We start from the raw sequence: 26,986 nt of genomic DNA on the forward strand, positions 1-26,986 counted from the left end.
ACAGGATCACAAGACACCTTTTGCGGAAGGGGGCCCACCACAGGTTGGTCAGGCCATCCTGCAATGGAGAAGATGAAGTTAGATGGCCTATACCAAGATTGTGAGTCTATATTTAACATTACAGTACAACACTGCCAATGAGCTGTGAGGACTTCATTTCAAATAAAAATCTTAAATCACAAATGTATTGACAGCAATGCTTTGGATTTAAAATAGTGATATGTGTGATGTAAAATAATCCCTCTGCTAACATGCAGCCGGTTCACATGGGTAATGAGTTAAGTAATGAGTCTGTCATGAGTGTTTGGCAAAGCAAGTCCGAAGTTCTAAAATTAGCAACGCCAGTCAGTTCTCCCCTTTCAGTTAACATTTATATTTACAATCATGTTACCCTTCAATTTTAAACTAGAGTGAAAAGTTGATTTTGTGAATACTGATGAGCTACAATATGACTGTCATGACTGACTTGTCTGGGATTCTTTGATGGATTGATGTGGGAAATAGGCAGACTTTACATGAGGTAGAAACATAATTAGCAAGTAGCATTGATACACCAGGTAAATGATGTACTAAGACACTAAATTCTCAACTTTTAGTTTTACATTTAGATTGGCAACCAGTCCAGGGTGTAGTCTCTACATTAACAAAAATCATACATTCATTCATTCATTCATCTTCTGTACCGCTTGATCGTCACTAGGGTGGGGTGGGGGGGTGGGGGGGGGGGATTGAACGCTCTAAATTGTCCCGAGGTGTGAGTGTGAGTGCGAATGGTTGTTCGTTTCTGTGTGCCCTGCGATTGGCTGGCAACCGATTCAGGGTGTCCCCCGCCTACTGCCCGAAGACAGCTGGGATAGGCTCCAGCTCCCCGCGCGACCCTAGTGAGGATCAAGCGGCTCGGAAGATGAATGAATGAACGTTCTTCTGCAGGGGTGTCCAAATTTTTGGACCGAAGATCTACTTTTCGATCAACTAACATCCCGGGATCTACCCTTATCGGCACGCGCACACACGCAAACGCACACACGCGCGCACGCCATGATGAGAAACAGCCTGAAACGGAGGCATGCCACGCACTTTTGCAGCCTGTTAACTATCGTAGCTCACACATACCGTTTTAAGGTGCTTTCCTGGGCCCTCCAAGATTCCTATTCTTTGCTCGTGCCCTCGGTGAATTGTACACGAAGCAAACTCTGAATGAGAATCATGACGATAAAAGATATATCGCAACAGCTCTGATCACAAGCTTCAATTGCAAACTGCTGAGCGTTAACAACTTCCGGTGATGTAATCACGCGCCGCCGTAAATTTAAGATTTATCTGCTTTATTTTATTTTTCAAATGTTTTTTTGTGAAAATGAGACTAATGATTAGTGTGCAGTGTATATTAACACAAAAAATATATTACAAACATGGTCAAAGACACACAAATTGTTGTTTTTTCTCCTCGACAATCCTCGGATCTACCTGGGACCTGTCTTAGATCTACCGGTAGATCAGGATCTACCTAATGGGCACCCCTGTTCTACTGAAACAAAACAGACAAATGGTTTGGCTATCAGCCTCTGATTTACCCCTCCAGAATGCTGGAAATAGCTCCCACGTTCATTGGGCCTTCTGAAATTGAAATCTCTCTTTTTTTGAAGCTGTTCTCCTTTTGCCATATTCGCCCTCCTTCCCCTGAGACCGATTCGCCAGGGTTCGATTTAACCCATCTTAAGAACCACTGGTATAAAGGGAGCATATTCATTTGTACATTCACTGGGAATGACATTTTTGTGAGTAGCTCAGATAGCCCCTCTCAACTCCTCCTGGAACCAAAGCATTAGCATAACTCTTGATGAATCAGAAGACGCAACTGACAGGAAAAACAACTTTGACTTTGGATGATATGTTCCTCAAGATTTTTGAGTTGATTTTGGAAGTGCAATGCAATGTTTAAAAATACTTCATTGAAACTTTGTGTGACCTGAACACTTGAATATGATATTAATTGAAATAGTCAAGTAAATCATTAAATTGTTTGGGATGCTGGAATAATTGGATTGGTTTGTGTAGTTTGTGTACTAACAACATTTGTTTTATAAAACTTGTGAATCAAGTACATTTGGATTGGCGATATTTGGTCTTTTATTGGACTTTGAAAAAAAACTGAACTTGAACTTTATTTGATGAATATCCTTTTCTGTTTAATTTGAATGTTATCGACCTATTCCAACTTGTTTGACTCCAAATCATTCTACTCCAACTCCTACTCCCATCTTCAAGACAATAAATAGCCAAAGAATAAGAAGACTTATGTTGCCCTGCCCCTTTGCATTCAACAATTCATCAGGCCGTTTTTCAAGTGTGGGGAGAGTTGGGGTCAAGAAAAACACACAGAATTTGACATTCTGTTTTTCAATGTGATATATCATACATAACCTCACTCAGTCTTTGGAATTCTTGCATTGTTTCATCCATCCTCTTTGGCTCTTGTCTTCGTCCAGGTGGTATTAGCTTGAGACTTTCCGAGCTCCATTAGACAGCACCAATCCGTATGCAGTATCAAAGCAGCAGATAGAGACAAACCGGCCCAGTGTGATATGATATCATATGAAAACCAGTGATAGGTTTGTGTTTCAGACTGGAAATGGACAAAGTTTGCGGTATGGTTATGCATTGGCCTCTGTGATTACCTCTTTCTGGCGACAGGTGTCACTCACTCCTTCTTTTTCTGAGTTGAACTGTAAATTATCGTTCCCAACTTCACCTTATTCAATTTTATCTGAAAAGAATGACTACATTTTGTTCCTGTAAGTGATGGCTGTGTGTTGTTTGATTAGCATATTCTGCAATGGTCATTTGGCACCCCAATACACCACCTGTGTTGTGTCTCCAACAAAAGGCTCCTTTAAGATGATTATTTCAATTTCATCTGTTTGTATTTAGTCTGATAAATCTTCTCCATAAAGCACACCTTTATCTCAAGAATGAGAATATGTAGCACAGTAGCACAGGGGTGCCCGATATGTCGATTGCGACGAACCGGTAGCTCACGGACTGGTTCCAAATTGATCGTGAGGTGTGTCGAGGGAAAAATAAAAACACAACCCAAAACATTTGCGTGTCTGTGTAAGTGTTATTAATGTGATATTTTTTTGTGTTAATCCACACTGAACCCTTAACATCCTGTCAGTCTCACTGAAACATTCATTCATTCATTCATGTTCCGAGCCGCTTGATCCTCACTAGGGTCGCGGGGGGTGCTGGAGCCTATCCCAGCTGTCTTCGGGCAGTAGGCGGGGGACACCCTGAATCGGTTGCCAGCCAATCGCAGGGCACACAGAAACGAACAACCATTCGCACTCACACTCACAACTAGGGACAATTTCGAGTGCTCATTCAGCCTGCCATGCATATTTTTGGAAAGTGGGAGGAAACCGGAGCACCCGGAGAAAACCCACGCAGGCCCGGGGAGAACATGCAAACTCCACACAGGGAGGCCGGAGCTGGAATTGAACCCGGTACCTCCGCACTGTGAAGCCGACGTGCTAACCACTGGACTACCGGGCCGCCCTCTCACTGAAACAAAAAATATTAAAACATTTTTTTAAGCCCCACCTTTAACCTCAGGTGGGGCGTGACCAACGTCACCGGAAGTTGTTAGCGGTCAGCAGTTTGGAATTGCAGCTTGCTATCAAAGCTTTTGCCCGTTATCTTTTATTGTTATTAGTATCCTTTGGGTTTTTTCATGCACAATTCACCGAGGGCACTGGCAAAGAATGGGAATCTGGAGTACCGGGAGAAGCATTTTAAAACGGTACACGTGAGCTATGATAGTTATGGGCTGCAAAAGTGAGGTCGCATGCCTCAGCGTCAAGTCTCCACGAAGGTAGGCAGTGATTTGCCTTATACTTCTGTTTCGTTCATCTTAGGAGCCGTAATGGCAATTGCTCATCAGGGTATGCGTGTTTAAGTGCGTGCATATCCGCGCATGTGCGGTAACGGGTCGATCGCGGGAGATTGGGTGATCGAAAAGTAGATCTTTGATCAAAAAAGGTTGGGCACCCCTGATGTAGCACATACCGTAGGTGAAGTTCCAAATAAGCGTGACCGGCCTGAATTATGTGTCTTCTCTTTGAGTTTTTTTTCCGATTGGGTAAGCCAAGACTCTTAGATTCATTAGATGTCAAGTCAATTTCTTCGCTCTATCCTGTTTTCAGACTGCCTCCTTTTTGTTCTTGTTCTAAGGACACTGCCTCTGGAAACCTGCCTGTAATCATAATAATATTTAAGAATATATGGACTCATCCCCATCCCCACAACACTGCATCTTGGTCCGCAAGCCACAGGTGGGAGTCCTAATGGATCTTGAGTAATTCAAAAAACAAAAGCAGAAACCACGATATCATAGTAGTATATTTTAATGATATTTAACATTCATAACACGTTCTTATCAGAGGAACAACCACGCTTGTCAGTCAGTAGGGATGGTGCTACACGAGGGCAAAGGGCGGCTATAGACCCATCAGAAATTACATGTATTTTAAGGCTGTAAAACTTTTTTTAATTACACAGGCATTAACATTTTCCCCACATTTCTCTCTGTCCAAAAACTCAAAGTTCAAACTTTGGTAGACTTAAATGAATAAGTCCTTTTTAGAACGAAGGCAAAGTTCAAAGTTTGTTCAGGCCAAAACGTTGATTTGAAAATTAAAAATATAAACGCCCTTACATACATTTTTGTCAGATTTATGTATAAACATTTTCCTCAGAAAAAAAGTATGAAAGCTTTTATAAATAACAAGTTTAATATTAATGTGCAACCACTGAGGTTGTACACATAAAAAAATATTAATAGTGACTCATGTATTGTCATCTGACCGCGCCTTTCCGTCCTGGCGCTGCTCCGCTGTAGCGTCTTTTTAAGTTTTTCCAATGAAGTACAATTGGGCCAACTGACAGATGGGTCCCCAGACCGCTGACGGATGACAAATCACAGACTGGCAAATTTTTGTCAATTGCCCACCTCTGATAGAGGCCTACTTGGTGATCCAGTGGTTCGTGTGTCGACCTCACAGTACAGAGGTAACATGTTCAAAATCCAGCTCCGGCCTCCCTGTGTGGAGTTTGCTTGTTCTCCCCTGCGTGGGTTTTCGCCGGGTACTCCGGTTTCCTCCCACATTCCAAAAACATGCACGGCAGGCTGATTGAACACTCTGAATTCTCCCTAGGTGTGACTGTCAGTGTGAGTTGTTCGTTTTTGTGTGCCCTGGTTCCAGACTTTAAATCGAATTATGTCTGTCTGAACTTGCCTGTTCATCCAGAATAAAAAAAAAATCAATTCACAAAAGATTAAGTATGAGTCAACAAGATGTATATTCAGAGATGTAAATAAAAAAATTGATAGATAGTATCTACTAGGGGCGGCCCGGTAGTCCAGTGGTTAGCACGTCGGCTTCACAGTGCAGAGGTACCGGGTTCGAATCCACCTCCGGCCTCCCTGTGTGGAGTTTGCATGTTCTCCCCGGGCCTGCGTGGGTTTTCTCCGGGTGCTCCGGTTTCCTCCCACATTCCAAAAACATGCGTGGCAGGCTGATTGAACACTCTAAATTGTTCCTAGTTGTGAGTGTGAGTGTGAATGGTTGTTCGTTTCTGTGTGCCCTGCGATTGGCTGGCAACCGATTCAGGGTGTCCCCCGCCTCCTGCCCAAAGACAGCTGGGATAGACTCCTGCACCCCCCGCGACCCTAGTGAGGATCTGTTACGAACTCGGGTAAACCGAGTTAGGGAGGGGGATCCAAAAAACGTAGACAAAAACAAGGTCTCCGATGTAAAGACAATTTAATGTCCAAATCGAATCGGAAATAAGCGAGAACATAAAGCGCTGGTCCACAAGGAGGACAAGGAGGTAAATCAAAAACGACTAACAAAAGGAGCTTGCACAAAAGAGCAAGAAAAGGAAAGTAAAGCCACAAACTACGAACGAAAAACTATGTAACACTTTGTACACGCGAGAAAAGCCAGATCATCAAAACAAAATGGTACTTACACACAAACTTGGTACCGAGACTACACGCGAAAACACGACGAGGTCAAAAGCCACTAGTCAATGAGCAACGAGGTAAGCAATGCCATAAACAATACTCCCACAACAGGTGTCGAACGTAGGAGTCCTTAAATAGTGTCTCTATTGATTAATAATTGCCAGCAGGTGTGCTAGAGAGACCGCTCCTGCCACCTGCTGGCCAGACCGAAAAACCGAAATGTGACAGTACCCCCCCCTCAACGGACGCCTCCTGGCGGACCACCCGGCTTCGACGGGTGCGCTGCATGGAATGCCCGAAGCAGGGACGGGTCTAAGATCCAGGAGCCGGGGACCCACTGCCGATCCTCTGGGCCGTAGCCTTCCCAGTCAACCAAATACTGAAAACCCCTACCCCTGCGCCGAGAGTCCAAGATTTCACGCACGGTGTACACTGGTTCACCGTCAACGATTTGTGGAGGAGGCGGCGACGTGGGCGGAGGAGCCAGGGGACTGGTGGCCACCGGCTTCAACAGGGAAACATGGAACACGGGGTGGACCTTCATGGTGGGCAGCAGTCGGAGCTTGACGGAGACGGGGCTGAGGACCGATTCCACCTCGAACGGTCCAGTGAAGCGTGGCCCCAACTTGCGAGATGTACCTGCGAGTCGTAGATCCTTAGTAGCCAGCTACACCTTCTGTCCCACCTGATAGCTGGGTGCTGGGCGTCGGCGACGGTCAGCGATCTGCCGGTTCCGCTGAGCCGTGCGTGACAGTGCTGCTCTGGTCTCCTTCCATACGCGATGGGCCCGTCGTAGATGCAGCTGTATGGAAGGGAGTTCCACCTGACCCTCCTGAGAAGGAAACAGTGGAGGTTGATAACCATATGCTGCCATGAAAGGAGACCGACCGGTCGCTGATGAGACGAGGGTGTTGTGGGCGTATTCCACCCAAGGCAGGTGGACCGACCACGAGGAGGGGCGATCGAGGCAAACGCAGCACAGAGCTGCCTCCAAATCTTGGTTCATGCGCTCCGTTTGACCATTGGACTGTGGGTGGTATACGGAAGACAGACTCGCCGTGGCCCCCATGGCCTGGCAGAAACGTTTCCATACCCTGGAGATGAATTGAGGGCCCCGGTCTGACACAATGTCCACCGGAATTCCATGAAGACGGAAGACGTGTCTCACTAGGAGGTCGGCGGTTTCCTGAGCAGAGGGCAGATTGGACAACGCAACAAAATGGGCAGATTTAGAGAAGCGGTCAACTATGGTGAGTATGACGGATTTTCCCCGGGAAGGAGGCAGGCCGGTGACAAAATCCAGGGAAATGTGGGACCATGGTCGAGAAGGGGTAGGCAGCGGTTGCAGCAAACCAGCCGGCAGTTGGTGGGACGCCTTACTGCATGCGCAGGTGGAACAGGCCTTGATATAGTCCTGGGTATCCTTGCGTAGCTCCGGCCACCAAAACCGCTGGGACACGAGGTCCAAGGTCCGGTTCACCCCTGGACGGCATGCCACCTTAGAAGTGTGCCCCCACTGTAACACCTCTGCGCGCAGAGGTGGGGGCACAAACAGTCTCCCGGTCGGACAACCAGCCGGGACTTGAACTCCGTTCTGGGCCTCCTTGACCTTACGTTCGACGGCCCACCTCAGTGCCCCCACAATACAATGGTCCGGAACAATGCTTTGGGGTTCGTTGTCCCGCTCCGCAGGGTCATGGATGCGGGAGAGGGCATCCGGTTTAATGTTCTTTGAGCCCGGGCAGTAGGTGAGCGTGAAGTTGAAGTGAGTGAGGAGAAGCGCCCACCGTGTTTGGCGGGAGTTTAGTCTCTTGGCTGACCGGATGTAGGCAAGGTTCTTGTGATCAGTGTACACCGTGAATGGCTCTTCAGTACCTTCGAGCCAATGTCGCCATTCTTGTAATGCCAAAACGACGGCTAGCAGTTCGCGGTTCCCCACGTCGTAGTTGGCTTCTGCTGGGCTGAGGCAAGCGGCTTGGAAGATGAATGAATGAATGAATGAAAAGTATTTACTAGTGATGGGTCCAGCGACACCGATGCGCTGATGCATGCGCTGGGCTCACAGAGCAGACCACGTGTCGGTGCATGTGCTGCTTCATTACGTCACGTGATTGACACATGAACTGCATCGGCGCAGTTTAGACTGCATCGGCTGCGTTGACACAGTCCAGGCTGCTAATTGACACGTGAACTGCACTGGTGCAGTTTAGACTGCATCGGCTGCTTGGCACAGACCAAGCTGCGCCACTTAGTACAGGGGGTTGTCGACTCAGTGCAGGGGGCGTTGACGGAGCAAAAGCCTGCACAGTGTATGCTAAGGAAGTGCGTCTGGCGACATGATGCCGATTGCCGAAACAAGCTAGACCTCACCCTCGCTCGAATAAAAATATGTTTAGGCAATATGGAAAACACACTGATTATCAGAAAAATGTGTCCGTCGGCTGTCATATAATAGGCTATTACTATATGAAACAACAGTGGAAGAAATCAGTCGGTCAGACGAGAGAAAACAAATGTTCGACAAGATTATGGTCAACATCAGTGTTCAGATGAAAGCTAGGTTTGATCATTTTGTGAGCTAGCTTTCCTCGGTTTGGTCGACTGTACAAAATTTAATGAGATGTCACAACATTTTGATGACACAAAACTGCAGAGCCTGTCAAAATCTTATAACAAAAAATAGTCTAAGAAAAATACAATAGAATATTGTATTTTTACCCATGAGGTCAAATTTTGGATATGAAATAACCAGTAGCCAATTGAATAAGCTACTGTTTTTGGTTGATACATTTGTAAATCTGACACTAAAGGAGTTGGTGCCTCACCAACCATGAACCTCACCGCACGCCACTGATGAGAAGTGCTTTATGAACGTTTGTACTGTACGTCATACTCCAGTTGATTGAGAGGTCCCGCCTATAAGGGGGAGTTCCAGAAAGTGACTGCGAGTGAGCACACTATATGTTTGATGACTCTGCCACGTTGCTATTAAAAGTCACATAAAACCTAAACCTTGTCTGCTGACCATCATTACATCGGCTAGGCTAGTTTAGCTGTTGTCGTAGTTCAAAGCTTAATATGTGGCGTGGGTTGGGTCGGCGCCGCAAGTACGTGCTCGCGCGTACAGCTGAGAGCAGCAGACTATCGACTGCTGAGACACGCTTCACTCGAGTGACGTTGCTACAGTACGTGCATATTATGGAGCAGCTTCCGGACAAACACAAATTGTCCGCCGCGTAGAGCCATTTTGATCTCCTTTTGGAGAATAAGGTATTCATTTAAATCTCCTTGTCTCACCAAGTGCCTCTCGGATTTTTGACATGTCTTATTCCATTGTGTGTGTGTCTTCTCTACAACAGGGGAAATAGCATGCATTAAATGCAACAGACTGAAATTTAAAACACTGGAGCATCTTATTTTTCTAAATCCAAATTTGTGAAGACAAAGCCCACAAGCATCCTCATTCACATGATTTTCACATTATTGAAACACATTGAATGATACAATATGAATGCATGGATGTGAATGATATTGTCAAGGGTCAATGTCATCTTTATTGTCAAATATGCTTTATGTATGACATGCAGCATAGATGAAATTTCTTCCTCTCAATCCTCAGTGGATACATGCATGCAAACATGCATGTAAATTATGCATGCATGTGCATTAAACACACTGCTAAGAAAGGATAGCAGCTGATCATTTGAATCAGGTGTGTTGCAACAGGGAGACTTGGAAAACATGCAGAGCAGCGGCCCTCCAGGACCTGAGTTTCACACCTATGATGTAGGGCAGGGGTGTCCAAACTTTTTGCCAAGGGGGCCAGATTTTATGTGGTAAAATGTCGGGGGGCCGACCTTGGCTGACATTCTTTACATTGAACAACAATATTGTTCAGTAAATTTTAGTAAGCCAGTCTGTTTCACATTTCCATTTTTATTTTAATTTCAACAATCTTAAGAATTTCTTTTGGTTCATTTGAAACAGGCATATCACATGCAACTGCTTATTCACTTGACTTTTTCTTAAACAGAAGTCTCCTGAGTGCAAATTGATTGATTTGAAACATAAAATGTATCACCATGACTTTTCAATAGTCACAAAACCTTTGACTCGAACAACAGGGAAATGAACAAGCAATACACATATCTACAACTGCAAGGATCATTTTAAATATGACATATCAGTCAATATAAACACGGAGTGATGTCTTGTTAACTCGTGAGTGATGCCCTCTAGTGTCTAAATGCTATCACTCATTTAGTGAATGCTATTACTCATTTAGCCACTAGAGGGAAGCAGTACTCTATGAAACATCACTCACCAGTCTACGAGACCTCAGTCAATGCAACACGTGTTCCATTGCGCCCAACCTGCGGGCCAGACGGCACTGATTTTATGACAGGGGCCGAGGGCCGGATGAAAGTCCGGCCCGCGGGCTGGACTTTGGACATGCCTGATGTAGGGTGTTGGAAGAGGATAATGTGGCGTATCTTTGTGAGCATTGCTGTGTGATGAGCACTCAACCAAACTAGAATGTGCTGAGTCAGCTGCTCTGCAAGCCTCTATCCCTGCTCTCTATGCTATTTCTACACACCCAAAACCAGACTCGACATACGTGCATGCAGACACACACACGCACACACGCGCACACACACACACACACACAGCTCAGCAGTCTTGACAGCACCTTGCAAACAATAGAGAACACAAACACGGAGGGCAAGTTTCAAGTTGTGCTACAGGTTCTTTTCTGACTGTGTGCCGGGAAGGAAGGAAACGGCAGGTGGGTGGGAAAGGTAGATGAAATAAGGAGACACTTTGGGTGACCATCGAACCTCATGGGAGCAACTGTGACCTTTACCAAATCTCAACAGATCACCTCCAGGACGCCGAGGCAAGCACAAGTATTTCTTTTTAAAGAACTGTATGTATGTATCTAAAGTATTCATGTATGTACAGTATGTATGTACTAACGGTGTACATTTCCCACCAAAGACGATTTGATTCTTGATACATGGAATACGGTGTAATTTAAGGATGTAACAAATTTAAAATGTAACAATTTGATGCAGTTTGATTTAATAGGATTACATTTCAGTCCGATAAGGTATGCCTGTAACTCTTGTTCATTAACATGCAACAGCATGCAAAAGCTCTCTAAAAGCCAAACTATCCAAGTTTATTAGATATTCAAAGAAAAAAAAATCAACAGCAACGTCAAACCAATTTATATACCTGGTGTACATCTCTCGTTAACCCTTTCAGGCACAGTGGTTACTGCGGTGTACAGTTTATCATGTTACAGGTTATCATTATTGGTGCATGAAAGGGTGAAAGACAAATCAATACGTATTTCAATACATGTCGTGAGATATGATTACAGGACGCAATGTGAGGAAAATGTAACATTTCTATTTGGTTTGTCAAATCAAATCGAATCGTTTATGTAACACCGTGAGTATAAATGCATGTATGTACCTGTATGTATCATAGATGCCATCTTTGTTTCCTTTTTATCATTTGCACCTTATCGTAGTGATTTACCTTGCAGTAAATGCATAGTAATAAATAAAATGTTTTAGGTATTATTTGTGTTTTCGTGGAATCACTTTCAGTGCCTCAAACTCTGTAGTTGTAAAAAAAAAACTCCCTTTGCAATTCACAGTATTGTCGTGTTCAAGCCAGCCAGAGCAGACTTTGTGGTACACAGTCATGCCTCGGTTGCGACTGTGAACCTAGGCAGAGGCCTGTTCTGACCAATAGTGGTTGTCGTTCTTTGGCTGTGGTGACAGTTCACTTTCTGCAGGCTTGTCTGGTCTGATCAGACAATTACAGATTATGGTATGTTTGATGACATAGTTCACTCTCACTTTGTGCTGTTGATAACTCAAATGGGTATCTGACGAAAGAATGCTTTCACTACTGAGGTTGGTACCACACCAGGAACAAGGCCAAAGATATATGGTAGCCAAGACCAGGGAATTATTTACTGTACATCACTTGGGGGGGGGGGGGGGGGGGGGGGAACAACCCCCCCCCCCCCCAAAAAAAACATTTTTTTTCCTTTTAATCGGAAATGTGAACACCACCCCCCTGCCCTCCTTCATTACCTTGATACGTTACCCTGAAACACCAATGGGCTACAGAGGGTGGCGCTAGGGCCATCCGACTTGGAATAAATGAGCATGAGGTCACCTGTTCACCTGTCAGTTTTTATTTTCCTTTAATTGAATTAAATTGAATACAAATTTATTGTCAAATGTGCTGTACGTATGTGTAACATACAGCATAGATGACATTTCTTCCCTCTCAACATAAAACAAGTTAACCCTTTCATGCACTCTGTAACTCGATAACATAAGTGTCCGTTGGAGCATGTGAACTGGACATGTGCTTGCACAAACTACAATTTGTAGTATTTGTTGCTGAACTTTAATCGAAAATCTTGAATGCAATTTTCTATTGGGAGTAACAAAACTGGCCAAAAGAAAAATATGCTCTTATTACCGGACAATACCGTCTGTCACATTCTCACTATTGCAGTGTGCATGTGCATTCCTGTTTAGTAAAACTGTAGGGGAGGTGAGTATTGCCCAATGGGCTTTGCTGGGATCAGGCGTGTTTCCACAACATTTGCATGACTTTGACATTTCAGTTAGATACATGAAGAGGCAAGGATGACAACAGGGGCGGGACCTAATTGTATGTTAGCAGTCTTCCTTTTACAAATAAACTGTTATTTGTTGGAACAGTGAAGTTAGTGCTGAATGAAGAATCTATTGGCTCTTGTTTAAACACTTTAAATTCTTACCGGTAATTTAATAAGTACTAATTTGAATTTATTCAAATTAAAAGGCACACAACATCACAGTTCAATTCCAGCACTTGTTACAGAGAGACAGGCAACAACACAGACAACACGTGGTGTAGTCCCCTTTCTCTTTGAATGTACTAAATACAGTCGTTGATACATCTTTGGTTAAGTACATTGCACTGCTGGTTTATGAACATGTGGAACAGCTCTAAGCTCTTCTAAATGCTGTGGCCTTTTTATTTGTTACTCTTATAGTGTCCACCTGGTTTAGATCACTGACCGATAAACTGAAAGTATCGCCCCCAGCCCAAGCTCAACACCCTAAGGCGGACAAAATTTAAGACGATATTCCAGGTACATGTCTGAATGTTTCCTCAAATTTGTCAGATATCGATTGTCATGGCCGTGATGTGTCCCTTCGTGGAAAATGGGGCCCTTCCCACGCAGGATGCGGCTTTATGCACAGTGCATGTTCTGCGTTTAGGGAGGAGCGGCCCTGACCTCACCCTACTGTCAACCGAAACTGACGTCAAAGTGCCCTTGAGCTCTCATTGCGAACATGACGGTTCACCTGTTTCATGGGTTTGGTTACGTATTTCAAATTGGATCCCTACTTGTTTGCTCCAACCGGTGCTTTACCACTGTTTTTTATGTCCTGACGTGATTTAAAGTGTCTGTCATCAAAGCTAAATCAACCTTGAAACTAATTTTAAACCAGATGTCTAAGATGATTAAAAAAATAAAATCCAGGCTTCCTTGTTTGTCCAGATGTCTTTCAAAAGCCCTGGCTAAACAGTAGCAGAACTTTCAAGCAATGATCTATATATGTTTTTCAGTCAGGATTTAGAATGTATCATCATACTGAAATAGCACTAGTAAATGTTTCAAACAGCCGTCTTGTTGTTAAGATATTGATTTATTGCTGAGGGGAAAAATGGAGACGACAGTTTTCCCGACTCAATACAAGAAATGGTCTATTTTTTTAATTGACAAAATATATAATATCATACAAAAATCAATTGACATCTTTTAAACAACTTTTAAAACAATAAAACAAAAGGATATAAAATATAATAACGTGAAAATTTAGAAAAATAAAAAGATAAAACTAATTCACATTTCATAACATATGGTGTACTGCATGTTTCCACTGTGGTTGAGGGGAAAGAAATTTCATCTGTGCTGTATGTCCCACATAGAGCATACTGTATTTGACAATAAAGCTGACTTGACTTGATAACAGGAGTTTTCATCAACAGCTACTCTTAAAACATTTCTGAATGTATACAAATTATTGATCATCCTTTTTTATATGTTATGAAAGCAAGAGACTTGAAATAATAATAATAATAATTAATAAAAATAATTTGAATAATACTGTGAAATTGGACGTGATAAATGGTCATACCATGCGTGTTTCTTTACTTACGTCATCAACATTCCCTCCCACCGATTCGTTGCCGCCTCTGTCAATCAGCATGCCTTGTCGCTCTTTGAATTTGGCACTCACTCACACAGTCCTAAACAGTAAACACTATCGTCGAACGGCTTCTGAAGCTCGTTTCAACAATTTAGTTCGCAAGTGTTCAATCTATTATTCAGGTACACGCAATTCCTTTTCACGGTTTTTAATGAGCCACGGCAGGGGATGGAAATGCTAACAATACCCGTGTAGCATCAACGCTAGCGGGCGCTATCATGCGCAAAGGCTCGCACGATAGGCGCTCTTTTTCGACTTAATCGCTTGTTCATACACCATTGGTTCTGCCAACATTCGTTACGCCCAACAGGAACTCGTTGCCACCGGCACCAGATAGCAGATATCGGTTTCGAGTGCTCAACGAGTCTGTATCTGTCCAACGGTGGTGAGTCCAAATTAAATTGCTTACAGCTTGCTTGTCGCTACAACACGTCAGTCAATAGGCACGATATCACATTTATTTACCTGGACATTTATTTTGGTGAGTATTGATTACATTAGTTGGAAAACAACTTTTGTTGAGCCAAGATGCCTATTTTTCATTTCAAATTTCAAACGGGTCAGTTAAAACAAAACAATAAATCAATAAATAAAATCCGTATCAACGTCACTGTATCAGCGGTAGGGGGGGAAAAACAACAATACTCTATTGCCATAGTTTGTGAAAATATATCGTCTCAAAAATTTTGTTATCGTGACAGGGCTAGTGATAAACTTTAAGTGGTGTTTGGACACAGCTGACCACCACATTTTACAACAGCGATTGGAGCATGTTATTGGCTTAAAGCGGGGTTCAGCAACCCGCGGCTCCTTAGCCGCATGCATTTCTTTAGAACCGCCCTAGTGGCTCCCTGGAGCTGTTTGAAAATGTTTGAAAATGGAAAAAGATGGGGGAGTAAAAATGTAATTTTTTGTTTGAATATAGTTTCTGTAGGAGGACAAACATTCAAAACATTTTCCATTGCTATAAAAACGTGTCGAATAAAGATTACATTTCTGTCAATGAAGATTTGCATCATAGCCTGCGACCCACGTTTCTATTAGCAGGGCAGGATGCCAGGCAGATGGCTGTTGTACGAAGAAACGGCATTTCATGTCCAATTTTCCGATCTGGAAAAGAATGGGAATCTGAATGACAGAGAGAAGCATTTGTGTAAGTGCGTGCGTGTGCGGTCACGGATCGATTGCGGGAGGCTGGTTGATCGAAAAATAGAGCTTTGGTCAAAAAAGGTTGGGCCCCCCTGCTCTTCAGGATGCACTGCAGGGGAAAAAACGTTCCATTAGTAAGGCTCATTGTGTATTTGTATCAAACTTAGTCATTTTGAGAGTAGGGTAATACAGCAAATATAGATACATACAGCCTTATTTTTAAGGCTTTTAATTTGTTTTGGCTCCACCCACATTTGTTTTTAGTTTTTTTGCTCAAATATGGCTCTTTCAACATTTTGGGCTTTCAACCCCTGGCTTAAAGGAACTAGATTGGTTTAAATCCTAGTTGATGACTTACTTAAAATTTGCATCGACTGATAAATAATCTGCACGTGTAGAAATTGGCCAATGACCCCTGTAAACTACCCTAACTTTTGGCGTGTAGTAAAGACGCCAAAAGCTGGTTTACTGGTAATTTAGATTAGATTTTTTTTTGGATTTTTTATTTGGTCTCGCACAGGAGAAACTTGTCTCGGAGCACATGCCCTCCTCGCTGCTACATGCATTGAACAATACATACACATACTAGGGATGTGAATCTCAGCACTGAGGACGATTCGATACACATCACGATATACTGCCAGCGATGCGATACTTAAACGATACATGGAATTTTCTGGCGATACGATGCGATACGTTTCACTGTCGTCACGATGCGATACGATTCGATACACATTAAGTTCAAATCAATGCGATCCGATACGATACAATGCAATTTGTTGCGATATTGTGCAATTAAACATGATGCAAATAAGCAAAGAAAAAAAGCTTTTAAAAAGATGGAATTCAGTATGGTATTACAAAAAGGATACCACTTTATTCCTTATAAAGAGTAGAACTTGTAAAACAACTTATTTAAGCCCTTTCACAATTGGGTTTTGTGCAAAGAAAATGTAAACAATTTGGCACCTGAGACTCACAGCTGTTGCTATAGTGTAAACACAAACAGACTATTCTCACTGAGTGTCTTATATGAAATATAATAATAATATATATATATATGTATATGAATCTATAGCGCAAGATGTCCACCCATCCACTGTAAGTGCAACTCTTTGCGCACTGTTCAGCGACACAGTAATCTCACTTCTCACTTTGTTGTACACATCGCGAAAATGTTTGTAAGTGAACACAGACCTGTCTGGTATTTTATACCTGGGTTCCAAAACGTGCACGAGCTGTCTGAAACCCTCGTTGTCCACCACGCTAAGGCTGGAGGTCTTTGCATATGAAATAAGCAGTGGCCTTAGTTATAGCCATTGCGCGGTCACAGTAAGTTGCAAGGGGATTCCCAAAATAAGAGGCAATTTTTTTCTGATCCTGACCTGGTTTACCAAGAGTTTCTCCGGTGTCCGACGAGGAACTGGGCGGGGAAGCGGGAGGGAAACTTGTCGGTGATCTGGTGCCATCGGTTTAAGTGGGTCTGCATATTTGTGGTGCTGCCGTTGTATGGCTTCTTAGTGCGACATTCCTTGCAAATTACGGAGGTTTTATCAAGCTTTCCGTCTTTCTTTTCGAAGCCGTAGCATTTCCAAACATAAGATTTGAATGTTGCGGCTGCATTAAATATAGTAGTTTCCTTGCTGCTGCGTGCGCTAACTTCCATAATGTTTCGCTCGTTGTGTACTGGACTGTATGTGACGCACGGCTACCTTCCGTATTCAACACAAAACGCAAAGCAAAGATGGTGCATTCATTGCGCCTAGGAAAGTGCAGATATGTGACGTTTAACATGAATAAAACGGCGATTGAATCGTATTTTACCGATACCCATCAATGCATCGTGATGAATCGCGATTTCACCGATACCCATCAATGCATCGTGATGAATCGCGATTTCACCCGTCAATCGCGTCGTACCCGGTGAATGAGCCGATGCACTCGGATCGCGGTGGTGCGCATCGATGTACTGTATCGATTAATATCGATTATTTTCCACACCCTTAACACATACGCTACACCACATACATTGGACAATACATACATTGCCGGACGATATATACTCTACACACAATGGACGGTACATCACAGTCATATGCCCACCCCACACTGCCCTCATGTCCTCCTGCTTGTCTGTCTGCCTTCCTCTAGTTTTTTTAATTAGACTGATAGCCTGCGGTATGAATGCCCATTTATTTATTTTCATTAAACTCAAATAAAACTGAAATTATGCTCATTGGCTCCCAACATCTCCATGGCAATGGCTCACTATAAAGACTCAAGCTCAGTTGTTTTCACCTTGGGATCTGCGTTATTGTTCCAAAGTCGGGCCTACCTTTATATAAGTCAAGAACAATAAATATATTTTTTAGTTTCTCAATCGCCACTGAAAATACATGTATGGTAATTTACACTTTTAAATGCTGTTTCAGATGAGTTTGATGTACCGCCAAAAGTAGGGTCACTACATTTTGATTTTCAAAAAAGAGGACCCTTAGCTAGATACTGAGGTGATACTCAAAGATGCCATACATACTAATAGATTTAAAGTAGGGCTGCACGATATTGGAAAGACATGTAATACACAATAGGTCACACAACAGTGTGGGACTAATAAAGGATATCTTAAATATGTCTATTATTGTGATGTACCTAAAGAAATGACATCTTTTATATCTAATAAAAGAGATACCTGTACATTTTTTTCATGTGGAAAAATATGAATGTATTCTTATATAATTAAGTTCCTTAGTCTTAGTACTGAAACTAGATACTGCTCTCCTATTAGATGACGATGCGTCATTAAGGTTGCAACTGATTGGTCACAGTTACATTAAAGTTCCACCTGAATTTTTTGTGTCTTTTGCACTCAGAACTGCATGTGCCATTATCACAGTGACAATATTTTTTCAATATGCTGTGCATTCTTAAGTTAAATTATGCCTCCATTGTATGAGTAGAAATTAAATACAGTGAAACTCCTCTACAACGAAATGTTGCAGCAAGAAATTTTTCACAACAGGGTTTTTTTTCACTGTCGCAAATTTGATTTCAGATGTGAACACACACACACACACACACAAACGTCTGTGTACACGCACACACAAATGTATGTGTAATCTTTAATTTTATTCCAATAGTGCATAAGTATGAGCATACACTTATTTAACACTTCATGTAGTCTGTTTAGAAAGAAAAAAAAGGAAAGAAATTGCGAAATTTACGATCAGCATTCACTTTCACATACATCAATTTTTGGGATAATGCCTTTTGTTTTGCTTCCTCTGTCTTTCATTTTGATCACTTTTACCCTCTCTTCCAGCGTCGGACCTATTCTTGTCTTAGCTGCTTGACATCCAAAGTTCCGTTTTGTAGCAATTTTAGCAATGCAACGTTCTTCTGAAACTAACAATAACAAATACTTCCTGGACTACTGCATGTGTATCTCAGTGTGGTGGTTGCTGTTGCCGTTTCCGAACAAAGCAGTAGAGGTCGCTATTGGATTAGACTTCGTTGTAGTGAATCTCATCGTGAGGCAAGGGCAGAGAAAAAGATTTCGTACAACGCAACAGGTTTTTTTTTCTTCCTTGTATAGGGTGGTGGGAATGGTGTTAATGCATGAAGTTTTTTTTCACACAAGGGGTATTTTCACCCATGTATGTTTCATTGTAGAGGAGTTTCACTGTAACAACAAAAACATAATGGGTACCTCTCTATTGAAGGCTTACTTAAAGGGGAAGGCAACCTAAAAACTGTCTTTGCAGTAATAAGTTCTGTGCAGCCCGAATAGCCGAAGCATGGCATTGTGATTAATATTGTATTTGTGGAAGTTTGGTTAAGCAGTAAAATCCACTTTTTATCACTATTTAGGGAGATAATGACAAGAGGGAAGAAGCTGTTTGGTTGTCTGCTGGTTTTGGCGCGTATGGTTCGATGGCGCTTACTTGAGAGGAGCAGCTGGAAGAGGTGGTCGGCAGAGTGTAGGGGGTCCAGTGGGATTTTCCATGCTCTTGTCAGTCTCAAGTCCTTGAGAGTGGGTGGGTGGGGCGAAAACTACACAAGACAGTACTGTACAGAAAAGCAAACAACGTGGCATTATCTACTAAATTACGGTCAAGTCTACATTTCTTTTCATGAAACCCTGACTGTGGATGGTATGATAAACAACCATTCACAGTTCCAAGTATGAACAATGCGTGTGTACTTGGGTATGACCAGTCCTCAGTGAGACACCATGGCCACCTCACTGAAAAGTTTCTGGCTACGCCCATGCTGACAGGCCCAATTTCAAACACACATTAAACTACAAAACCCCTGCTTTTTGGTAACATGTCCTGTGGTCTTCTCCAAGATGTACAGTATATGGTGTTGTCACGTCAGCTCGACAAGGCAAATGAAAGAAAGAAGAGGGAGGGAGCTAAGGTAAGGAACAATCGGGGGAGGAGATCGGTAAGAGGAGGGGGTGGGGCGGTGAAAACAAACGGAGTTTGATAACAGTGCCGCGAAGACTGTCAGTGTTCCTGTGCAGCCGGCTGCACCCGGAATTACTTTGGAACAACACCTGGATTATGAGAGCAGGCTCTCCGATGTGCTGTTAACATGGTAACGTAATTCAAGTACGAGAATCTGTAATAAAAGTAAACTAGCGGTGTAAGGTGCAAAGAAAGTACTTGCGGTCTTCCCTTTTTTCGTCCTTGTTTTGCTTTTGGAAATAGTTGGACTTCACGCAGTAGGAGCGTGTGGTTGCTTTTGTGGCGAGTTGCTGTTTGATCAGCTGGCTGGGCCTTGTGTACTTGTGTCTGGCAGAGACGATACTATTTAAAGACATGCTATTTGCTTGTTAGCTTGAGGCATAAACATACACCTTGAAAAAACACGTGCCTGTTACTGTGGACTCTACCCCTCCCATTTAATCTGCACATTTCCCTGTTCTGTTTACCTGGAAGTACATTTTTATGCGAGTAGTGTATGACAAAGAGATGATAATATTTATGATAAAAGATTGATCGAAGAGGCTGTTATCTCCTTTAATGTTTTTTTTTCATTCTCTCCTGATGGATTCTGAACTTTCGTCATTTTCCTTTGCGTCTGCTGCGGCTTTGTGAGCAGTAAGCGCAAGCATCCAAGGCATGCCCAGGCACTGCCCAGGGGTTGGTATGCATCCAATATTGCAGTGTGAAGTGCAAAGTCTTTTTCACCTTTTTTGCTTTATTTTCTATGCAGAACACGAAGAAAATGCACCCAAACATAGTACTTAGTATGTACTGGGCAAATAGGGTGAGATTAAAAATTAAAACAAATAAATTGATACCACGGGGTTAGCATTACACAAATGGTGGATTTCAAGAACAAAGTGAAATATTCTGTTTACAAGACAGTGGAATTATGGTAGACTGCTTAGCGCGTCCGCTTCACAGTGAGGAGGTGCAGTGTTCTATTCCGGCTCCGGCCTTCCTGTCTGGAGTTTGCATGTTGCCCCCTTGCCTGCGTGGTTTTTTTTCCAGGTAAACTGGTATCCTCCCACATTCCAAACGCATGCATGGTAGGTTGATTGAACGCTCTTAATCAGGGGTGCCCAACCCCTGTCTATGTCGACCGCGGGCTGATCCCAAGGCGACTGCGACGTGTGTTGGAAAAAAAAGTTGTTTTTTTTTTACATGACAGAAAGTCAGTGTTGCTAAATTTTGCGACTTTGACACCATATTTAGTGAATATTCAGATCCTCTGGAGCAGTGGTTTTCAAACCCCGTGCCGCGAGACATTGTCAGGTGTGCCGCGGGAATATATCCAATTTGTATGCCTGTGCGGTCTTTCGCCCAGAAAGTAATCATGTAGCACACTCCCATACCGCTAGTGAGCAGCAACAGCTCGCCAATTGCCTTGTGTTTCGATGAGACACAATCGAATTTGTGACGTATGAATGCAGGACGACGGTGAAACAATAAATATGAAAGATGATAAAATACTGTTTTCTTTGTGTTCATTTGATTCCAATTCAGGCTGTTATAACATCATTCTTCAATGTTAAAAACGGTTATCGTAATAATATAACACGTTAATTGTTAAAATAAGCGGGGTTCACATTTTCAGCTAGTGGTGTGCCGCGAGATTTTTTTTCAATGAAAGAAGTGTGCCTTGGCTCAAAAACGTTTGAAAAACACTGCTTTGGAGCGACTCTTCTAAAAAATGTGACTAGTAACAACAATCTTACGACTTTTTCTGGTGTTATTGGAGACTTTTGGAGTCTGTGTGGTGAAAGCACGTTGTTCTCAATGAGCAGCGCCGGGAACTGTTGTGGCCCCTCCCCCTAATGAAGCCGCTGCTGGTTGATCGCGCCAGGTTTACAATCTGGGCTGGATGTAAATGTAAAACTTTTCTTTGTCTGAAATAAATTAAAAAAACATCAACAAATAAAAATTACAAAAGGAAAAAAACATCCCCCCCAAGTAAATCACCTGCATTGATGACATCGTTGAGCGACGTTTAGGACTGATTCAAATCATCAGGATCGTTCTAATTCTGCCTCAGAGCTGGCTGATGAGCTGATCATCTGAATCAGGTGTTTTGCAGGCGGGAGAGCTGGAAATCAGGCAGGACAGTGGCCCTCTAGGCCCGGAGCTGGACATGTCTGTAAATTAGCGGGACAAAACAGTGGCTGTTAGATTTATCTTTCCTCAGTGATCTCAATGGCCAGCTCAGTGAATTGAATTTAGAGCTGCAGGGTGAGGGTAAAGATGTAGTCAACATGATGACTTCAGTGAGCACATTGAAAAGCAAGCTAAAGCTAATGTCAAACAAGCTGCGGCTAGGCCAGTGGTCCATCCATCCATCCATCCATCATCTACCGCTTATCCGGGGCCGGGTCGCGGGGGCAACAGCTTTAGCAGGGAAGCCCAGACTTCCCTCTCCCTAGCTACTTCTTCCAGCTCTTCCCGGGGGATCCCGAGTCGTTCCCAGGCAAGCTGGGTGACGTAGTCTCTCCAGCGTGTCCTGGGTCTTCCCCCGAGGGTCTCCTCCCGGTGGGACATGACCGGAACACCTCACCGGGGAGGCGCTCAGGAGGCATCCGAATCAGATGCCCAAGCCACCTCATCTGGCTCCTCTGGATTTGGAGGAGAAGCGGCTCGACTCTGAGCCCCTCCTGGATGACTGAGCTTCTCACCTTATCTCTAAGGGAGAGCCCGGACACCCTGCGGAGAAAACTCATTTCAGCCGCTTGTATCCGGGATCTCGTTCTTTCGGTCACGACCCATAGCTCGTGACCATAGGTGAGGGTTGGGACGTAGATCGACCGGTAAATTGAGAGCTTCGCCCTTTGGCTCAGCCTCTTCTTCACCACGACAGACCGATACAAGGTCCGCATCACAGCAGACGCTGCACCGATCCGCCTGTCGATCTCCCGCTTCCTCCTACCCCCACTCGTGAACAAGACCCCAAGATACTTGAACTCCTCCACTTGGGGTAAGATCTCCTCCCCGACCCGGAGGGGGCACTCCACCCTTTTCCAACTGAGGACCATGGTTTCAGATTTGGAGGTGCTGATTTTCATCCCAACCGCTTCACACTCGGCTGCGAAACGCTCCAGTGAGAGTTGGAGAGCCCCGTTTGAAGGAGCCAACAGCACCACATCATCTGCAAAAAGCAGGGATGCAATACTGAGGCCCCCAAAACCGACCCCCTCAACGCTTCGGCTGCGCCTAGAAATTCTGTCCATAAAGGTTATGAACAGAATCGGCGACAAAGGGCAGCCTTGGCGCAGTCCTACCTCCACTGGAAACGATTCCGACTTACTGCCGGCAATGCGAACCAAACTCTGACATCGGTGGTATAGTGACCGAACAGCCCGTATCAGGGGGTTCGGTACTCCATACCCACGAAGCACCCCCCACAGAACTCCCCGAGTGACACGGTCAAACGCCTTCTCCAAGTCCACAAAACGCATGTAGACTGGTTGGGCGAATTCCCACATACCCTCAAGGATCCTGCTAAGGGTGTAGAGCTGGTCCACTGTTCCACGGCCGGGACGAAAACCACACTGCTCCTCCTCATTCTGAGGCTCGACTTCCTGACGGACCCTCCTCTCCAGCACCCCTGAATAGACCTTACCAGGGAGGCTGAGGAGTGTGATCCCTCTGTAGTTGGAACACACCCTCCGGTCCCCCCTTTTAAAAAGAGGGACTACCACCCCGGTCTGCCAATCCAGAGGCACTCTCCCTGTTGACCACGCGATGTTGCAGAGGCGTGTCAATCAGGACAGCCCCACAACATCCAGAGCCTTGAGGAACTCCGGGCGGATCTCATCCACCCCTGGGGCCTTGCTACTGAGGAGCTTTTTAACCACATCGGTGACTTCAACCACAGAGATAGGAGAGCCCACCTCAGAGTCCCCGGGCTCTGCTTCCTCCAAGGAAGACGTGTTGGTGGAGTTGAGGAGGTCTTCGAAGTACTCTGCCCACCGGTTCACAACATCCCGAGTCGAAGTCAGCAGCGCCCCATCCCCACTGTACACAGTGTTAGTGGTGCACTGCTTCCCCCTCCTGAGACGTCGGACGGTGGACCAGAATTTCCTCGAAGCCGTCCGGAAGTCGACTTCCATGGCCTCACCGAACTCTTCCCACGCTCTTGTTTTTGCCTCGGCGACCACCGAAGCCGCGGTCCGCTTGGCCAGTCGATACCCGTCAGCTGCCTCTGGGGTCCCACAGGCCATAAAGGCTCGATAGGACTCCTTCTTCAGCTTGACGGCATCCCTTACTGCTGGTGTCCACCAGCGAGTACGGGGATTGCCGCCACGACAGGCACCAACCACCTTACGGCCACAACTCAGATTGGCCGCCTCAACAATAGAGGCACGGAACATGGTCCACTCGGGCTCAATGTCCCCCGCCTCCTCCGGAACATGGGAAAAGCTCTGTCGGAGGTGGGAGTTGAAACTCCTTCTGACAGGGGATTCCGCCAGACGCTCCCAACAAACCCTCACTATACGTTTGGGTCTGCCAGGACGGACCGGCATCTTCCCCCACCATCGGAGCCTACTCACCACCAGGTGGTGATCAGTTGACAGCTCCGCCGCTCTCTTCAGCCGAGTGTCCAGAACATGCGGCCGCAAATCCGATGATACAACTACAAAGTCGATCATCGAACTGCGGCCTAGGGTGTCCTGGTGCCAAGTACACATATGGACACCCTTATGTTTGAACAAGGTGTTCGTTATGGACAATCCATGAAGTCCAATAACAAAACACCACTCGGGTTCTGATCGGGGGGGCCGTTCTTCCCAATCACGCCCCTCCAGGTATCACCGTCATTGCCCACGTGAGCATTGAAGTCCCCCAGCAGAACAAGGGAGTCCCCAGCAGGAGTACTCTCCAGCACACCCTCCAAGGACTCCAAAAAGGGTGGGTATGCTGAGCTGCTGTTTGGTGCATATGCACAAACAACAGTCAGGACCCGTCCACCCACCCGAAGGCGGAGGGAGGCAACCCTCTCGTCTACTGGTGTGAACCCCAATGTACAGGCACTGAGCCGGGGGGCAATGAGTATGACCACACCTGCTCTGCGCCTCTCACCGTGAGCAACTCCAGAGTGGAAGAGAGTCCAACCCCTCTCGAGAGAACTGGTACCAGAACCCAGGCTGTGTGTGGAGGCAAGTCCGACTATATCCAGTCGGAAATTCTCTGCCTCACACACCAGTTCGGGCTCCTTCCCTGCCAGAGAGGTGACATTCCATGTCCCAAGAGCTAGCTTCTGCAGCCGAGGATCGGACCGCCAGGGTCCCCGCCTTTGGCTGCCGTCCAGCTCACATTGCACCCGACCCCTTTGGCCCCTCTCATGGCCAGTGGTTCTCAATTGTTTTCTGTCATGCTTCTCCCCCCCCAAGGAAGAGGAAAACATGTAAAGCATGACTACATGACTATAAATAGTATCATTTGGCTATAAAATTGTTATAAGTACACCTTTGCATAACACTATATCCTTATTTACGTATAAGAGAATAAAAAAAGAAAGGAATATGACCAACTTTATGGACCAATTTACAACAAAGAATAGCTTTAGTAACTGGAACAGATAAGATTTAAAGTGCATCTGAAATTCAAAAATACCATTAAATCCTTAATTTAACAATAAATATTTTTTGACTGACCATGTCAAACCGTATGATACTGAAAAATAAAATTACATAAAATCAAAAACTAGTAATGCATTCAAAATAATCACCAACTTTATCTCAGGAGAACAATATTAAAAAAAACTTTAACCAGCAAAACAAAAATATATCAAAGAGGAGGATGTCTGGATTAATGGCTACAATGAGCACGTTTTGCAATGCACAGCTTTTCAAAGCGAGGTTTGAAGCAGGACACAGCAACTCTCGGCTCCTGCTCAATGTGTAGCCGGGGACCTGTATTTTAGTTTACTGAAGTAGCAGTCACAAAGCGGCATGATTGTTGGGAATATTCGGTATGTTTTTGCTGAAAAAAAAACTCAAGCAGCTTGTCGGCGTGATTTGGGTGCAATGTCTTTAAGTGACGCCTTAATTTATTTGGCTTCATGCTGTCCGCTACCAACATTTTTAGACACAGTAAGCACCACCGCAGTTACATTGAAGCCAAGCGCTACATATGCCTCGTCATATTTCCTCCCTGAGAATGCTCCCTGCGCAAACTCTGCCAATGAGAACTTCACTTCCCCCTAAAGTAGTGGAGGTGTAACTGCACGTTATTTTAGGACACTAAAAAATAAGAAAGCATGTTCCCCGAGGTCAAAAGCGCCCCCCTTGACGGAGCCTCGCGCCCCACTATTTGAGAAACACTGGGCTCGGCCAACCTGTGCAACTTCCCTCACATGCAAGCACAACTACAAGTTGTGACACAGCTTGACAGTGCACGTTATGAGGAGCATGTTCAGAGCATCTCATCAGAGTTTGAGAGGCGTTTTACTGACATTGCATCCATCGAGCCTAGAGTCAGCTAGCTACATGTGTTATCCATTTGGTGCCAATATTGACGTTGGTGACATTGTCGCCAAAGTCAAATCACTTTTTGACTTTGAAAGCCCCACTCTTGAGGATGAGATTCTGAGATTGCAAAATGACATTGGGATCAAAGCCGGCCCACTGAGGTAGGAAGTGATTTCCTTTTTTCAAACAGAGATCTACCTGTTTCGTAGCAGTTTTTTTTCTATTCGGTTCATATTAAGGTCAGTAATGGCTATTACTCATCATGCAAATGTGTGTGTGTGTGTGGGGGGGGGGGGGGGGGTCAGATGTTGACACTGGAATGGTAGATCTCCAGAGGTTGGCTCTTTGAAAAGGAGCCCTTGGGACAAAAAAGGTTGGGCACCCCTGCTCTAAATTGTCCCCAGTTGTGATTGTTCGTCTCTGCGTGCCCTGGGATTGGTTGTCAACCAGTTCAGGGTGTAAGCCGTCTGCTTCCCCAGGACAGCTGGGATAGGCTCTAGCACACCTGCGACCCTTGTGAGAATAAGCAGATTGGAAAATGGATGGGTGGATTAT

General features: G+C 44.6%; 2 protein-coding genes and 1 long non-coding RNA gene across 17 annotated transcripts in view; 2 read left to right on the top strand and 1 right to left on the bottom strand.

The window, feature by feature from the left end:
* LOC127609303 (uncharacterized) overlaps positions 1–26,986 on the bottom strand; it is a 204,042-nt gene that overhangs the window by 4,625 nt on the left and 172,431 nt on the right. The window lies entirely within an intron of this gene.
* The window catches only part of LOC127609099 (unconventional myosin-XVIIIa-like), a 172,876-nt gene that overhangs the window by 4,466 nt on the left and 141,424 nt on the right, over positions 1–26,986 (top strand). The window lies entirely within an intron of this gene.
* Positions 3,654–26,986, top strand: part of ksr1b (kinase suppressor of ras 1b) — a 35,653-nt gene continuing 12,320 nt past the window's right edge. For 2 of the 6 annotated variants that reach the window (XM_052079018.1, XM_052079019.1), the window contains exon 1: positions 19,936–20,076. In XM_052079018.1, the coding sequence (XP_051934978.1) occupies positions 20,074–20,076 (3 nt within the window). In that variant the 5' untranslated portion in view covers positions 19,936–20,073. Of the gene's footprint in view, positions 3,875–4,233; positions 4,335–10,800; positions 10,926–13,102; positions 13,200–14,325; positions 14,711–19,935; positions 20,091–26,986 lie in introns of those variants that run through there. The other 4 variants (XM_052079021.1, XM_052079020.1, XM_052079022.1 and 1 more) reach the window with 4 other exon arrangements.

Source organism: Hippocampus zosterae, chromosome 10, assembly GCF_025434085.1.
Source record: "Hippocampus zosterae strain Florida chromosome 10, ASM2543408v3, whole genome shotgun sequence".
NCBI classification, from domain to species: Eukaryota; Metazoa; Chordata; class Actinopteri; order Syngnathiformes; family Syngnathidae; genus Hippocampus; species Hippocampus zosterae.